Source organism: Eschscholzia californica, unplaced genomic scaffold (assembly GCF_041429995.1).
Source record: "Eschscholzia californica isolate CP2 unplaced genomic scaffold, dmEscCali1.0.p SCAF_6, whole genome shotgun sequence".
Taxonomy (NCBI): domain Eukaryota; kingdom Viridiplantae; phylum Streptophyta; class Magnoliopsida; order Ranunculales; family Papaveraceae; genus Eschscholzia; species Eschscholzia californica.
In genome coordinates this window covers 13,209,672-13,226,719 of record NW_028238483.1, presented here as the reverse complement: position 1 = coordinate 13,226,719, position 17,048 = coordinate 13,209,672, and the positions used below count along the sequence as shown (strand labels likewise).

General features: G+C 37.9%; 2 protein-coding genes and 1 long non-coding RNA gene across 9 annotated transcripts; 2 read left to right on the top strand and 1 right to left on the bottom strand.

Annotated features, from left to right (window-relative positions):
- The first annotated feature begins 210 nt into the window (after positions 1–210).
- On the top strand, positions 211–3,659 carry LOC147531814 (uncharacterized). 2 transcript variants are annotated; one of them, XR_015227671.1, is made up of 3 exons: positions 211–341; positions 984–1,050; positions 3,295–3,659. It is a non-coding gene; the product is annotated as an uncharacterized LOC147531814 (long non-coding RNA). The 2 variants fall into 2 exon arrangements; XR_015227672.1 differs by lacking the exon at positions 3,295–3,659 and adding an exon at positions 2,121–2,319 and having other exon boundaries at positions 220–341.
- Positions 3,660–6,332: 2,673 nt separating this feature from the next.
- Positions 6,333–9,664, top strand: LOC147531813 (glucan endo-1,3-beta-glucosidase 6-like). Of its 2 annotated transcripts, none has more exons than XM_086647990.1 (2): positions 6,333–7,559; positions 8,498–9,664. In XM_086647990.1, the coding sequence occupies exons 1-2, from the start codon at positions 7,228–7,230 to the stop codon at positions 9,609–9,611; spliced, it is 1,446 nt and encodes a 481-aa protein (XP_086504116.1). In that variant the 5' UTR covers positions 6,333–7,227; the 3' UTR covers positions 9,612–9,664. The 2 variants fall into 2 exon arrangements, with proteins under 2 accessions (XP_086504116.1, XP_086504117.1); XM_086647991.1 differs by having other exon boundaries at positions 7,168–7,559; positions 8,479–9,664.
- Positions 9,665–9,989: 325 nt separating this feature from the next.
- On the bottom strand, positions 9,990–16,782 carry LOC147531812 (endonuclease V family protein). 5 transcript variants are annotated; one of them, XR_015227670.1, is made up of 10 exons: positions 16,575–16,782; positions 16,200–16,479; positions 16,009–16,071; positions 15,292–15,331; positions 15,150–15,214; positions 14,852–14,968; positions 14,278–14,406; positions 13,305–13,367; positions 10,237–10,291; positions 9,990–10,120 (listed from the first exon to the last, which is right to left on the bottom strand). XR_015227670.1 is itself a non-coding variant. In XM_086647994.1 (9 exons), the coding sequence occupies exons 1-8, from the start codon at positions 16,628–16,630 to the stop codon at positions 13,317–13,319; spliced, it is 801 nt and encodes a 266-aa protein (XP_086504120.1). In that variant the 5' UTR covers positions 16,631–16,765; the 3' UTR covers positions 9,990–10,456; position 13,316. The 5 variants fall into 5 exon arrangements, 3 of the variants coding, with proteins under 3 accessions (XP_086504120.1, XP_086504118.1, XP_086504119.1); XR_015227669.1 differs by having other exon boundaries at positions 9,990–10,719; positions 12,419–13,367; XM_086647994.1 differs by having other exon boundaries at positions 9,990–10,456; positions 13,316–13,367; positions 16,575–16,765.
- Between the last annotated feature and the right edge of the window lie 266 nt (positions 16,783–17,048).

Below are 17,048 nucleotides of genomic sequence, written 5' to 3'. Positions count from 1 at the left end.
CTTGTTTAGGAGGTGTATGTAAATGAAGCACTCAAAAATGAACCCAGCCCACTTGTTCCTTGCACCGTGCATGCATGTGGGACGTGTTTCTCAGGGAACATGGTTTATCCCTTTTAATATTTTTTTTGTGGACCCCACTTTAAACCAAACTCCTTTACCAACTTTTACCCACTTTTTTTCATTTTACACCCACAACCACAGAGAACATATACTATGAAATGGGTTTGGTCGTGAGGTTTGGGAGTTTAATGGATTTTTGGCCGTGAGGGTTTCGAAGTTATTTTCGTCGATGGACGATTTCTTCCTGCCTGATTGTCGGAATTCAATGAAACTTGTTCCAGGTAATCCCATTCGACTTGTTCTACATATCTATCCGTTTAGAATTTTCTATTTCGTCCGTATTTGGTGGATTTATGATGGTTATTTCGATAACTGTATAGTTATATTAATTTCATTTGGGATCGAAATTTGGAGCTATTTAGACGATTATTATTCGATTTCTTCTAATGGTTTATGTTCAGGATCATGTTTAGAATGTTATGGACTATTTTGGGGTGACCATATATAGACGGGGTGCTGCCGAATTATTTTACGGCTCGAATTTCATATTTGGAATACTTTGGAAATGAATTGAAATAGAGATAGTTACCCGAATTTTATCATATTTCATATAAATGGACAGTTTTAGCTATAGATTTATAGTATGGAATTCAACATATGATTTGTCAGCTTATGAAGACTCTAAAATGAAAAATAGAGTTTTTGGGAAATTGGTTAGTTGGTTTCTATGCATTTCAAGTATTCAATGGACTTGGTTATGAAAGTTAGAGATCGATTCGACAGATACTTGAAGTCTTCCGAATTTAACGAATTTGCTTTTAAGTTGTCATGGTTTTGTTTTAATGATTCTTTTTATTTACGAAGGTTCTTAGTATAAGAACCTAATGTTTCTTTTCGGTTTTGGTTATTCTTCCTTATCCCAGAGTATGCGAATGAGGAGGAATTTGGTCGTCTGGTAGGCGGGAGGTCTTTGGTGATGCAAGGACTGAGGTAGGGGTTCTGAATCCTTTATCCAGCATGGTTTTATAGATAACGAATATGCTAGATTCTATAGTTATATATGCGCCATTATAACTAGAGTTTAGGTAGCATGAAACTCGATTTATGTGATGAACTGAAATATGCTTGAAATGTGTTGATGCGATATGAGAAATGGTTTCGAACTGATTTTACGATTATTGTGAACTACTGGGATTTTCTTGTATGTTCCCGACTGCGGATTATGTCAACCTATGGGCACGTAGCCATTGAGAGTAGGATGACATGTGGACACGGTTGTGATCCGTGTGAGACCGGTGAGGTGGGCGACACTAGTCATGAGACCTGTGGGAGTAGAGTGCTTCACTTGCTGGCCATTGGTGCTCGTGCCTCCAGTTTGAGGCTCAGGGACGTACTCCTGACCGCTCGTCTGGGAGGTGACATTGATTGGGAATCCCTCTGCTTTGTGGCGATATGACTCTTGGTTGTTCCACTTCCGTGTTTGATAAGATAATGAATTGAATATGAATATTGGTTTTGATATACGAACGTAACTGATTTTGAAAGATCGCATTAGATGCATGACAGGGTACCGAAGAGAATGAGGTTCAGGTCCTTCCATGGGTATTGGGGGACGGCTCTCTTATTCGATCTCGGTGATCAAAAACTTATTTAGATACTTAAGGTATTTATGTATCATGAGGTAAACTCTTCAATGATTGCGGAGTCCCTTAGTGGGAGAGGGGCTTACCGGCTAGGGGTAAGTCTCTTTCTCGAGGAGACGTAGTGCATTAGCTAGTGCCTAAATGGGCTGGTACTATCTAACGCACTTTAGGTTCTCCTGAGGTACTCTCCTCTTATTGGGAGCGCACCATGGGTGGGCAGCTAATCACTGCTATTGCTTGCTAGATTAAGGAAAATGGTTTTGTATATAGTATATACTGTAACTGGTTTGATAACTCGTTTTGTCATGATGTTTACAACTTATTAAAGGAACTTTTGAAAACGTGATGGGTTTTGGATTGGTCTTCTACTAGAATAACTCGTGTTGGTGAGTATTCTGACCCCCTACCCGTTGTTAGTGTGCAGGTTCTTGGTTGTAGCCTCGAGGCGGAGTGTGTATTCTAGCCGGTGATCTTGTCTGACGAGGCTAGCAGGGTTATGTCGTTGTCTTTGGTTTTGTTTATTGGTTTTTCGTTATTTTAAAGTTATGTATTTATTACAGAAACCAAACTCTAATATGTATATATGTAAAACTTAGAGTTGTTTATAAGTTGTATCGGCGTTTTATGAGGCGTTTGTATTTTTTTGTGGTTCGGGTTTCGACCCGAAACTGAGTTGAGTTTGTTTAGCTTCCGCTTTATAGTTTATTCTTGTATATGCGAATGTATGGTTTGCATAACAAGTTTTACAGGTGCGACCGGTTCGATTTACAGAGGAGACTCTGTCGGATTTCTGTCTCGTCTGTGAATTGCCGGGGCGTGATCGTGTCTATTTTGGGACACGGGGCGTCACAGATGTGCTCTGTGTTATGGATGTTTATTTTTACAAAACAAATTGGTTTTTCTGAAAAATAATCACGTGGTGGAGGAATCGCTTTGAGCTGCGTGATCGTTTTGTGTGAATTGTAAACACGTGGTAGCGAAATCGCTTGAGCCGCGTGTAAAACATGGTGGCGGAATCGCTTAAGCTGTGTTGCCTGTAATGGTTATTTTATGACGACCATTTGATGGTTATATGATAGTTATTTTTCTGTTATGGATTAGCCATGAATTCATGTTAAGGGTTACACTCGGTGTGTGGCCAACCGTTTGGTAACGACCATTACACTTTACCCAGAATGAGGTTCGAGAGAGGTTGGGAGTTGGGGTATTCCGACCCTTAGAGTGATTAGGGGACTGACCCAATATATGCCATGTTTGTTTATTTATTCTGCTAAGCCAATGGTGTGTGTGGTTTGAATTCTGTAATGACTTGTGGTTGATACTTACAATGTTTTCACCGAAATGAAAGAGGGTGTTTACCCGAGTTTTCTTAATAAGAAAATACTTAATCCCTGAAAGTGGAAACTTGTAAAAGCTTGGCTTTAAACAAGGTTCACCCTATCTTGAGATGCAAGATCGTTCTTCTCCTTTGGTGGATGTTATCTGTTAAGAGGGCCCTATTCTTGTAGTTTTGGGAGCCACCAGATATTTAATTTTATTATATGTTTGGGTATTCTTCTAATGGTTAGTGAATTACCTTGCGAGGCGTCAGGTTTGGCTGGAGGTAGGACGCTCCTCAAGACGAGATAGTTGTATCGTCGTGGGTATATGGCCCTGCTACACGATGATGCTCTTATAGTTGTCTGAGTAAGTCATGACATATTTTAAGCATACAACTGTATGGGTAGGATTTATTATTCGATGTGTATTGAGATCACAAGCTAGCCCGATTGGCGATGATGACAAAGGGAGAGTTACAGAAGCTCTTACCGGAGTATTACGTGGATCCACGTGTACACTGCAGTAGTCAACTGTTCGATAAGACGTCGTCTGCCTGCATACTAACAAAGGTCGACCTGTTCTTCCTAGCGGAATAGTAGTTGACCCCGACTGAGGGCGTATCCAGTCGTAATCCTAGTAAGCTAGAAGAATTATATTGCTATGTTGCCTTGCTTGGTGTGCATATTGTTATCTATGTATATGTGTAACTCTTATAACTATTGATATATTAAATTGTTAATGTGTGCGGCGCGAGTAGGATGTCTAGGTATCCTATTGAGCTGACCTTCGGGTTATCTCATTCGGATTTGTTTTATTAAGATGCAGGTATTATTGACCCGGAGTGACATAGTTTACTTCGATGGCTCACATTACGTAGCTCGATATAGTTTTTACTACATTTTCAACTTACGATTTTACAACAACGTTAATATTATATATGTATCATCTAGAATAGTTTGGATATTTCTCTCACTTGTTTGTGATTGTGCACAAGTAAATAGTATGCACCTTGTCACTTTCACTTTGATGAGATTGTTATGCGTTTTCAGATTATCTTTTGCTTTATGAAAACTATTTTGGGTTACACAGTTTCCGAACATATTTTCAAAAAGTTTAAATTATATTCGATTTTTCGTTGCGTTTTTTTTTATTTGTAACCCGTGATGAGAGTTTTGACTTGGGTTTATATTTGAAACTGGTTTCAGTAAGACTTAGACCGAGTTTCTTTATAAACTGCCTGGCAAACCGTGATAAGGAACACGAGGCGCCACAGACGTCTCGTTCCCAACAAAACCGCCATCCACCAGCTCATTTAAAGGGTTTTGTATGTTCTGCTACTTCTTCCGTCAAGTATCCGCTTGTGAATTATTTTTCCATCAATTCCTATTTTACTTCTCATAAAACTTTCCTCCCTTCGGTCCTCACAACTACCGAACCTACATAATTCACTCAAGCAATGAAGTTCTCTCATTAGAGAAAGGCCATCGCCAAAGAAATTTCCGCTTTGGAATCAAGTAAAACATGGTCCATTGATACGCTTCCTCCCGACAAGCGTCCGATTGGATGTAATGGGTCTATAAAATCAAGCTCAAATCGAATGATTTCATTGAACGTTACAAAGCCCGTCTTGTCGCGAAAGGATATACTCAAGTTGAGGGTTTGGACTATAATGACAAATTTGCTCCGGTTGCCAAACTAGTTACTGTTCGAGTACTTTTTTACATTGCCGCAGTCAAAGGGTGGTCTCCCAACCAACTTGACGTTAACAACGCTTTTCTTCAAGGAGATCTGCATGAAGAAGTGTATATGAAACTTCTACCCTAATTCTTCTCTCAGGGGAGTCCAAAGTTTGTCGTCTTCAAAAATCATTATATGGCCTAAAGAAGGTATCCCGTAAGTGAATTTAAAATTTTCTTCCGCTCTTCTAGCCAAAGGCTTCTCTCAACCTAAGAGTGATTATTCACTTTTTACATTCCGCTCACACTCCACACAAATTTTTGTTCTTGTATGTGTGGACGACATAGTTATTGCAGAAAATAATGAAACTGCTATTTCAAAGTTTAAATTATTCCTTGATCGTACTTTTTCCCTGAAAGATTTGGGTCGTTTACATTATTTCCCTTGTATAGAGGTTTCATGATTCTCTCAAGGCATTTTTGTCTGTCTACGAACATATGCTCTTGCTATTCTCAAAGACTCTGGACTTGCTGCTTCTTGTCCGTCAGAGTTTCCTATGGAACAAAAACTTTCGGTAAGTCCTTCTAATGGGGATCCTTTGCCTGACCCATCCATCTATCGCCGACTTATAGGTCGTTTTCTTTATCAAATTGTCACACGTCCTGACATCACTTTTGCAGTAAACAATATAAGTTAGTTTATGCAGACTCTTTGTCAACTCCACTTTGATGTTGCTCATCGAGTACTTCGTTACCCCAAAGGTTCCCTTGATAAATGAATATTTCTCTTCTCTTCGCTGACAGCTCCCTCCATATCATAGATTACTGTGACTGACTGGGCTGGTTGTCCATCCACTTGTCGTTCTACCACCGACTACTTTACGATGCTTGGTTTCAGCCCTTTATCCTGGAAATCTAAAAAGCAACCAACAGTTGTTAAATCTTCTGCAGAGGCAGTATATCGTGCCTTCGCCATTCTAACTTGTGAGCTTCAATGGCTCAACTACTTATTACTTAATTTTGGTATAGATCATTCTACTGCGATGACAGTTTACTGTGACAACCAGGCGACTCTTCATATTGCCGACAACCCCGTCTTTCATGAACGTACAAAACACATTGAGATCGATTGCCACATCGTTCGTGAAAAGATTAAAGACAACGTCATTGCCACGCGCTTCACATCTTTAGATAACTAGTTAGCAGACATTTTCACAAAGTCTCTGGGAGAAGATCTGTTCAAGAACATTATTAGCAAGTTGGTGTTACTTCCATTCCCGCTCTAACTTGAGGGGGATTATTGGGATCTATCGGCCCAACACTACTGGGCCAACCGAGTGGACCCGGTCCATATGATCTTTGATGTATTACCTAAATAACTTTAGTTTAGGCATTGTATATCTTGATAAAACTAATCCTGATTCACCTATGATTCACAAATAACATTGTCACAAATATACCAAAATGATGAACTTTTTCTTACTATAAAGATAGATTTCATTTTATGAGGATAGGTGGAGTATGGTGTGTCTATAGACACTCATTTTTTTCTTACTCTTGGGCTTTCCTCTCTCTTTGCGTCTAACGAATTGAGGCAGTCCGAAAATAAATTCTCAGACCGGACTTAATCTGTGACGGACTTGAACAAGACGGACTTGAAGTCTTACCAAAGGACAAGAGTGTACTTCCAAAATGTTATCATGGTTCCTTGTAGATATACGTTTGCATCGAAGGCGTGAAGCATAGACAAGAATAAACAAATACAGATAATTATGATCATTTCGTCCATATATCAACTTTTTCCCTTTCTTTACTCTGTTCTCTTTCAACAGTCACCTTTTTATAGAGGAGAGAGAGATTCCCTTCTCTGTTTTTCTCTCCCTACCTATCTTTCCAGTATTTCTTTCCCAAGTTAGTACTTCAATAATTTCTTCATCTCTCTCACTCTAATCCTCAAGTACCCATTGTAGATACATGTTTGTTCATCTTTCAGAGTGCCATTTAAGCTCTAGCTCTAGTATGTTCTTGAAATTTCATTATTTAAGCTCCAGCTAAGCTTGGTTTGGCTTTGTTAGGTTCATCTTTCTTGCTCTTTTTGTTTTCCCTTGTTTTAGCACTATCTGAGCTCTATTTCTTGGAAATTTATTTTAGCACTATCTGAGCTCTTTTTAACCTCTGTTAGTTTTGTTTTTCCTTTTCTTCTCCTTCATCATCTAAGTATTTCTTCACTTTCTTGCATAATCTGATACTGGGTATGAGCTAATTTTGCTAGTTTAAGTTGTTTTAAACAAACCCCAAGTAGTTTATTTTTTGTTCATGTCTTTTAGATCTATTCTCCTAGGGCTTTCTTTGTGTCTCCATACCCTTGTCTTCAAATTTGTTAAAATTTTAAGTGACTAACTAAATATTTTCCCTAGGTTGTACCCAAAGTTCTCTTTTACTAGTAATCAAGACCTAAATTCATAACCATTTTGGTTTCTAGAGCTTTTACTGAAGTGGGTTAAATTGAAGTTGGAGTGATAGATCAAATGGGGTGGATTTCTATGGTTATTGGGGTTATTTTTTTGTTTTCAATGATGGTGGAAGTAAATGGTATTGGTGCAAACTGGGGAGTTCAAGCAACTCACCCATTACCACCTGATGTTGTTGTGAAGATGCTAAAAGACAATGGCATTCAGAAGGTGAAGTTATTTGATGCTGATTCAGGTACTTTGAATGCTCTTGGTAAGTCTGGAATTGAAGTTATGGTTGGTATACCTAATGATATGCTTGCTACTATAGCTGGTAGTATGAAGGCAGCAGAGAATTGGGTGAAAGAGAATGTATCTTCACATATTTCTAGCAATTCTGTTAACATCAGGTGAAATTTCTTACACCTTGTTTCATATCCTACATGTTCTTGTTAAGTTTGTGGCCATGTAACTCAAAACCAATTGGCAATAAGTGGAGAGGAACTAGATATTCTTGATTACTACAGTACCATTTTCCCGTGATGGACTATTCTCATACGTCCCCTCACGTGTAGGGTTCTTTGCGCCTACCTTCTATTTGTTGGGTGACGTATGTGGCAGTTGGGCCTAAGTGTAAGCCTAGCTCTAATACCATGTTATGTTTGTAACCGTCTAGATGAGTGAAGAGGGCCTAGATTTATTTTTGGTTACCGGAATGCCTTTTTCCAATGTAGATTTACTCTCACCGTTCTCGTGAAAATAACATCGACAAGTTTCTCTCTGTAGTTTGAGCTTTTAGACCCACCATTTGTTCGACATGATCTCTTTGTACGCTGATTCTTGCTGCACTTCATTAGATTGGAAAGAGCTGTGTCAAATTTGAATAATTTGACTTTATGATAATGATATATCGATATGTTTCCTATAACTTGCATACCGTATAGGGTAAGCAAGCATTTCTAAAGGAAATACACAATGAATGCTTTTATGATCTTGTTTATTTTAGGTATCAATTAACTATTATCCGCCAAATGTGTTTTTTTATTCTTTCCAGTCCTATAACTCAAGTGTTTTCTAAATATACGACTTACGTAATTCTCACGATTTTTAGTTTTACCCAGTCATTGATTGTTTGTCGTTGATTAGTTTAGTTTTAGGTACCGTTATCTGTATTACTACTAACAGTAAATAGGTTAGTGCATCTTGCCCTTTTCGTTATTTCTTTTATCTGCATTCGCGAAACTTAATTGCACTAATTCTTTGTGAACCCTTCGTTTTCTTTATTGGTATCCACATCGAACATTTTTCTTCCATGTCTCATCTTTCCAGTCATCTACTCTTTGGGCAGGTATGTTGCAGTTGGAAATGAACCTTTTTTAACGACATATAATGGGAGTTTCCTTAGAACAACCTTTCCTGCTCTTCAGAATATCCAATCGGCGCTCATAAAAGCTGGCCTCGGCAACAAGGTAAAAGTCACTTGTCCCCAAAATGCAGATGTATATGGGACTTCATCAACTCTCCCTTCTGGCGGTGATTTCCGATCAGACATCCATGACCTCATGGTCGCCATTGTTAAGTTCTTGAGTGATAATGGTGGTCCTTTCACTGTCAACATCTACCCTTTTATAAGCCTTTACATCGACCCAAACTTCCCGGTCGAATATGCCTTCTTTGATGGGAACGCGTCACCCGTTGTCGATGGTGGGGCTAGCTACACCAATATGTTTGATGCCAACTATGACACTCTCGTGTGGACCCTACAAAAATACGGATTTGGAAATTTACCCATTATTGTCGGAGAAATTGGGTGGCCTACAGATGGAGACCGAAATGCAAATCTTGTCTATGGTCAACGGTTCAACCAAGGGTTCATGACCCACATTGCTACTGGCAAAGGAACACCAATGAGACCTGGTCCAATTGATGCTTACCTATTTAGTTTGATCGACGAGGATGCTAAGAGCATTGACCCGGGTAATTTTGAAAGACATTGGGGTATATTTTACTATGATGGAGTTCCAAAATACCAGCTCAACCTCGGCACAACAAGCACAGGAAATCTCGTTCGAGCTAAGGATGTTCAATACGAGAGTAACAAGTGGTGTATTATGAACCCGTCGGCAAAACTCGACGATCCACAAGTAGCATCAAGTGTGAGTTACGCGTGCAGTCTTGGAGACTGCACAAGCCTTGGATATGGATCATCATGTGGGAATCTTGATGCACGAGGTAATGTTTCGTTCGCGTTTAATAGTTATTATCAGATTCAAGATCAGCTTGATTCAGCTTGCAAGTTTCCAGACCATCTTTCTATAATCACAAAGACAAACCCATCAACAGATACTTGTAGGTTTGGAATTATGATTGAGCCTTATTCTGATACTGCCAGGTTGAGAGTAGGTTTTCTTGGGAAGCTCTTGTCTTTGATTGTAATGGTTGTGGTGTTTTTCTTTTCTTGACAGTTATTGTGAATCTGGAGCTTGTAATTAATTTATGGACTTTTCCTTTGGAACCCTCCCTGGATCTCTGCATGACACAACTACACATATTTTGGTGCATATAAATGTTTTGGAAGCCAGGAACTCGAATTTTCTCTTTTTAGTATTCGAAAATTGGTCTCCATTAGGCAATTTTTTCTTCTGTCAGAAAGGGTCCAACAATTATAATAATAATAATAATTATTATTATTATTATTTTTACGTATCAGCTCCGAATACTAAAAATTGCCCGAGTATCGTCTATACAAATTTGCAATTGGCTTGTATAAGTTTGCATGGTGTGCATATGGCTAACAAACCTAAAATATTAAAATTTGCCTTTAGTCGTCTCGTGAGATCTTTACAACATTAGTACAAATGTTTGCTCGAAATTAATGGGTGTTTAGAGAATGTTTACAAATTATAACATCATTTATGTCCTTGTAATGACCGAAAAGAGCTATTTGATGGACAATTTTTAATTAGCACACCTGAAGTAGGAAAAATAGGGTGTGAATGTCTAATAATGTTTGAAGGTGAAAATATTAGTTAGTATGCAAATAATTTACAATCACTAAAATGCAGAATATCAACGGTAGAAGTTCACCTCCGCACGGAGCTCATTGACAAACTGCAAAGACGTCACACATGCATATTCATCCCTGCGACGTAAAATTATTGTCATCGTTAGCAAATACATGAACAGCCCATGACCATAGTTACATGAAATGTACAAGCTTCCAATTTCCATCCAAGAGGAGCTGGACAAGCGCTTCACTCTGAAAATGCAATGTCTCTTTGGAGTACTTGCCCTCCTAGGAAAAGTCCTAAAAGCAGTAAATCACACATTAACAATAGATCGAGAAGACTGTGATAGCTGATAAAGGCAGCTCAACGAATAGAATGTGCATTTTGATGGGTGGGTAAGCCTATAGACATTTACTGATGGGTAGGTAAGTTTATAGACGTTCAACAAAAAAAAAAAAGGTAAGCTTATAGACATTTACGAGTATTCCACGAAAATGCACGTATACTGATAAGAATACACAAAACACACATTCTTGTCCCACTTCACTTAGAGCAAGTCCACCTGGGGCTGCAGGGGCCCTAAATTTGAATTTAGGGCCCCTCCCCCCAAGTCCAACCACAGCCGGCCCTTAATTAAGGGCCGGCTGAACTCCCCATATGACTGTTGGGGAAACGGTCATACGGGGGGGCCTGATCTGGCCGTTGGAGCAAATCCAACGGCCAGATGTGGGTTCAACCCCCATGTCCAACCACAGCTGGCCCTTAATTAAGGGCCGGCTGAACTCCCCATATGAGCGTTGGGGAGGTCCCCAACGGTCATACGGGGGGGCCTAATCTGGCCATTGGAGCAAATCCAACGGGCAGATGTGGGTTCAACCCCTATAAATAGAGGTTGAACCCACTCAATCACTCATCTCTCTCTCATTTCAATCTCCTTCTCTATCTTTTTCAATTTTTTCTCTCTAATCTTTTCAATCATCTTCAATGGATCCCTTGAATGATAATGAATTGTTTAGCTAAAGTTTCATGGATCTCATTCAATCTCCCGGTTATTACTCGAGTCAATTAGAAAATGATGAATAATAATTATTCACGCGTTCCCTCGACAGTAGATGAAACTCTGGATGATTCTTGCAGCAAGAAGGCACGACTTCAACCAAGAAAATTAAACGAATTGCGTATAAACCCGAAGAAGTTATTATACTTACTAATTGTTATTTGAAAATCACGGTTGATGTGGTTGTCAGAAATTGTCAGAAATATAAAATATTTTGGCAACGGATGAATTTAATGCAATTGCAAAGTCTCAATGCACAGTCAAGAGTTGTAAATCTCGTTTCAGTGAGATAAGCGCCGATTGTCAAAGTTTTATTTCTACTTTGAGGATAGTAAATAAAATTCCAAAAAACGGGGGAAACGACTATGACCGGGTAATTTTTCTTACTTTTAATCTCTTTATTTCTATCTTTTGATTTCATAATATGAACTTAAAATCAATTTTGATTATTTCAGTTACAAAGAACACTTGAAGTTTATAAAAAAAAAATCACAAAGGAAAAGGCTTTAGATTCCAACATGCTTACAAAATTTTGATGTCACATAACAAGTGGATGACAGACATGTCAGGAGAGTCAACATCCAGGAAAAGAGTTTCTAATACCAATCCATCGGAGGAAAGACCAATTGGCCGTAAACAAACCAAAGCAAATGCAAGAGTCGGAGAAAATTCGACACATTCTTCCGCTAAAGACAAAGAAGTCAGTGGTACTCCGACGGGGGAATATTGGCAAAATAGATTGGAAGAATCTCGACAGAGATCAGTATCAACGCAAGAAGCTATACGAATTCAACAAGAGTTTTTACAATTTGATAAAGAACACAAAACCGACAATATGGGATGGACTTATTGAAGATTGATGCTAGGTCTTTCGACGAACATGGTGCACGAATTCTTATAGTAGCGCGAGAAGCTTGGTTTAACGGTCGACCACAAAACCCAAGAAACCCCTTCTAGCTATCTTTAACTTTTCTATTGTTGTTTAGTCATATTTAGGTAGATTTAATTAATCAATTATTAGTTTGTAATCAATGTTGTATAATCAAATTATTTAAGTAAACTGGGAAATCAAAAATTCAAATTTTTGGGCCCAAGAGAGGCTGAGGTTGGAGCTGAATTTTAGGGACTGAGCTGAGGCTGGAAAATTTGGGTGAAAAAATGGTTTTTAGGGCCTGAGACAGGCTGGGGTTGGACTTGCTCTTACAACTTGTAACTTTGGTTCCAATCATTGTTATATTATAGAGGGATTTCATTCACAAAGAAGATAACAAATTTACAGAAAACCTAAACAATGAAATAGATCTACCCAAACTCTACAATGATGTATTAAACCTCTTACCAAAGTTGTATATTATAGCCCCAGCACCGCTTTGTGCAAGTTCACACCGGACGTACATAGACAATCTCACATTTTTCCTACTGAAGTGACAAGAGTATACGAATATCTGGTACAGAGTACCTGATACTACAACAGAATCTAAAAAAGGATTATCCATACATAAAGGTGTTTCATTTATCATTTTCTATAATTTTACTTCCGGAACTGAAAGAAACAGAAGAAATTTTCATTAAAGATATGGTGTCTGACCTGACAGCTACTATCCAAATTCATATCCAATAAAACAAGCTAGTCATATAACTCGTAAGTTGAAGCTCCTAAGAAGGCTTACTTCAATGTACAAATAACAATTCTCCCCTAGAAATATTACAATTCATCTAGGGAAGCAATTTGGTTGGCATAATGACTATTTCTAGGATAACATGAAAAGTCAAAACAACCATCTCTCTTGGAGTTTCTAGTTCTATTAAAAAAGTAAATAAGACAAACCATCATAAAAGAGAAATTGGAACCAGACAAATGTTGTAAATGTCTGACATTCTGCATGTGTGCTTGTCCATGGGGCCTTTCATGCAAAACCACTAGCATCATCTAGTAAATGAACTCAATGGAGCTTACGACTCCATTACATTGACAAAATGATAGTAGAAGCTGCATGTTTCACTCCATCCCTCAACAGTTTTCTCATTTTCACAAGTTTATAATTGGGTTTAAAGCGAATGTTTTGAACATAAAAGATGAAGTAGCTTACCAGTTGATCACATTATTTGACTACGTGGTTCTTCTGCAGAAAGTGTCTTGACCTTATATCAGCCTGCATTTACACATATAACTACATTATAAGTTAGACCCACTTGCACACAGACTCAGATCTCAAATAACAAAAATCCTTGATCGGTGGGTTTCTTTTGGATAGGAAACGTAATTTCCCTCCCGATAATTAATTTAGCAGGATAAGTGATCCAGGAGATCACTCATGCATTCCCAAGACAATTCATAACTAATGCGGTCAAAGGAGTCAGTATTCGGATTCAGTTCAAATTAATCTTTTATCAATTGAGGAAGATTTTGGAATTTATTATATGGTTGGAAATATCTTTTTGTCCTTCCAGTGCATCAAATGGTGCATCAATCTGAGTTTCCTAGAAGGAGTTATGGCAGTTTTTGTGCAAGGTGTCAAAACGGTCTTAGTACGAATTTAGCTAGAAAATTCACTTGGTTTCTATATTAATCTTAATGTTATTAGTCTTTCTGAAGTCTTCGAAGTATATCTAGAGTCTTATACGCGTGACTAGGTAATATGTATCAGCTAGAAAGTCAAAGAGTCTCTTAAAGTTTGAGGGTTATTCCAACTCTTTAAATAGTGAGTTATAATCTGTTTTAGGACATACCATTTTTATTTGAATAAAAGAACATAAAGAACATTTGACAGACTTTGTTTATCTAGACGTGTATCTCGTAGGTTGGTTCCTTTGAGTGGTAATCTATCTTAGGGCCCTGCATCTACTGCGTGAAGCCGTGAATTCCTTGAGGGTTTTTGTAATTTGTATAATCTTCTCTCCTCTCCATTTTTCCCCATTTACAAGTAACATGGAACGATGGTTTCTAACCTGGCCGAGGTGATTACGCAGATAATACAAAGAACCTTTATGAAAGAATTATACATATCGACGAATGTGGGCTATTACTGGTAGTAGGTTCACAATCTTGTGAGAAAGGTTTACCTGCCGGGTGGGCTCTGGAACACGATACTTGCATGTAAACTTCACAACTTTGATCGCTGTATCAAGTGATATACGGTGACCAATTGATATGAATATGGGCTTTGACGAACCTTCAGTTGATCGCAAAGCCTGCAAAAAGTGTAATTAACTACAATTATCAAAAGAGGACTAAGAAATTCAAAATATAGTAAGATAAACAAGTAATACCATAAGATACATAGTTTTTAACTACCTCTATGTCATAAGATTAGTCGAGCCAATTTGTGGTAAAATGAACAAATCTTAAAAAGCTCTACTAAATGGAGAAATTAATGCCTCATAACGCTATACTCGCCCACGAATACGCTAAAGTTTCGAAATTGATTGTGAATGTTTTGAGTTCATATTAAAAACAAGCTATAATACTTATAGGGTACCATTTCCAAAATTTGATAGAGTAAAAAAGGAAAACTGCTGTGAATTTCGGCATACTTTTAATGTATCTTCCTGAAAGTAAACAAGTACTGAAGTATAGTTACATACTATAAATCTCATCTGTGTTTGAAATATATCCAACACAGACTAAATAACTTACCGATCCCCATGTACGGCCCGAGATTCCAGTTAATTTGATCAGATCTTTCATTGAGTTTTCTTTTGCTTCTAAAGTTTCTCTAACTCCAATTTGGGTAAGCCCATCCACATGATGCAGCTAGTGTACATAAGAACTGGATTCATTAAAGTTCTTCTGAATGGGCTAGATTAAGTGTAGATATGAAAAAAAAACGTTCATACATCAGAAAGATTACGAATTCAGTTTAACATGCTAGGAGTTGATAAGTGTATAGTTAACTAGTTAAAAAGATCGTGATGAAGCAGGCGAGAAAACTCACATTCTTTCCGATTCCAATTGTAGGGAGATTAGCTATAACTCCAAGATGACAAGCCAACCCAAAACCTACATAATATATGATGCGATTGGCACTTCCTTGTGGAGTAAACAAAGTGATCAAATATTTTATAATGTAAACTTGCCTCGAGGATGAAGTAGTCCATTTCCATCAACCATTAAACACTGTACACATTCATTTATAAGAAAAAAAAAGATCAGGCACCCAAACTATTAACAACCTATTAGGCTTAGCTTGGTATCTGTGGAATTTTCGCAAACTTTTACGCCCTGTTTGTACCTTCATGAGTGCTATCACATGACTACATGAACTATATGAATTTGACCTAATGGACATGAAAATTAGCAGTAGTGTACACAGGTACAAACATTAACATCCTATTTTGCCAAGTTCACGTCTGCTAATAGGAATTTAGGTCATGTGATATCCCAAATCAGACGTTAAGGGACATTTGGAACGCCCCGAATCAAAATGCCTAAGACACCTGTGGATATTGCATTGTCCTGTTAAGTTTTGTGATCATCCAACTCAAAACCAATTGGCAGTGAGTGGACAGGACCTGGACATTATATTTTTGGTTGCTAGATTGCCTTTCTCCCGTGTGGGACTATTCTCACATGTCCCAGTCCACTACTCACTACTCCCTTAGCTAAACACCAATGAAGCACAAATCACAGAGTGGATGCTAATTTTGCGAAGGTTAACCCCAAACCAATCAAAATCTTAGTTCCAACAAAAAAACTCAGAAATTGAAAAAACGATCCCTTTTGAAATCCAATATGGGTATCCATATATATTAGAATCATTCATTCTTGATGCACATATATGAATGAAACATCACCTGTGGGTAAAATGGATTAGCATCAAGTTTCATTTTCTCCAATAAGTTAAGCAGAACAGGAGCCTAAACAAACAATGAATCCAAACAGTCAAATTGCATTCATCAAAACAAAGAATCAAACTTAAGACCACATCTAATGGCTGATTCAAGCACACAAGTTGTTCAACAAAATTACCAAGAAAAATGAATACCTCTCTGAAAGCAAGAAATCCAGGAATATAAGGAATTTGAAGCTTAACAATGGAAAAATCATCATAAACAACATTCAAATCATTTAAGAGATCCAAAACAACAAGTCCAGCGCATGCTATTGAGGAATCGTTCTTTGAGAAGCTTAAGTCAACCCCACCAATATACCTCAATTTCATCTCTCCTTCTTCTCCTTTGCCCAATTCCAATGATGGGGTTGTGGGTATTGTCCATTTGAAGTTGTCTTCAAGAATCAATCTGCTTCTTAGGGATTCTTGAGCTCTGTAAGTCCAAAACAAGAGATTGACTTAAGCTTTTAGAATATATGACATCAATGGAGAAAGGGGAAAAAGGATGAAATTACTCAAATTACATACTCAATCCAATTATTGGTATTATGGGTTCCTTCTGATGAAACTGAGGTTTCTTCCATTATAGAAAACAAATCCTTACATGCAGAGAGTGTGAAATTTACCCACACCTTGAGCACCCAAAAAAATATGAGTTATTCTGGTAAGGGGGCAAACATATAAGTACCAACCGATGAGGCTGGAGCATAAAGATGTTCCTTTTTTGAGTTCGGACATGGAATAACTTTGACTAACTTTATCATCCAAAAGGTAACGGTGACAAACAACGATTAACTTTAGTTAACTCTTTCGTTTGTAAAAAAAAATGAGATGCCCAAACACTAGCTAGTTTTATTTATGTTCTGATGCCCCAAACACTAATTTTTCAAATTCAGTCGTCCCTAACACTATTGTTGACTCGGCGAACGAAGCGAGAAGGATGCACCTGACCTACCAGAGGAACAAATGCCAAAAAGTTCAAGAATTATTCAAGATAAAAAT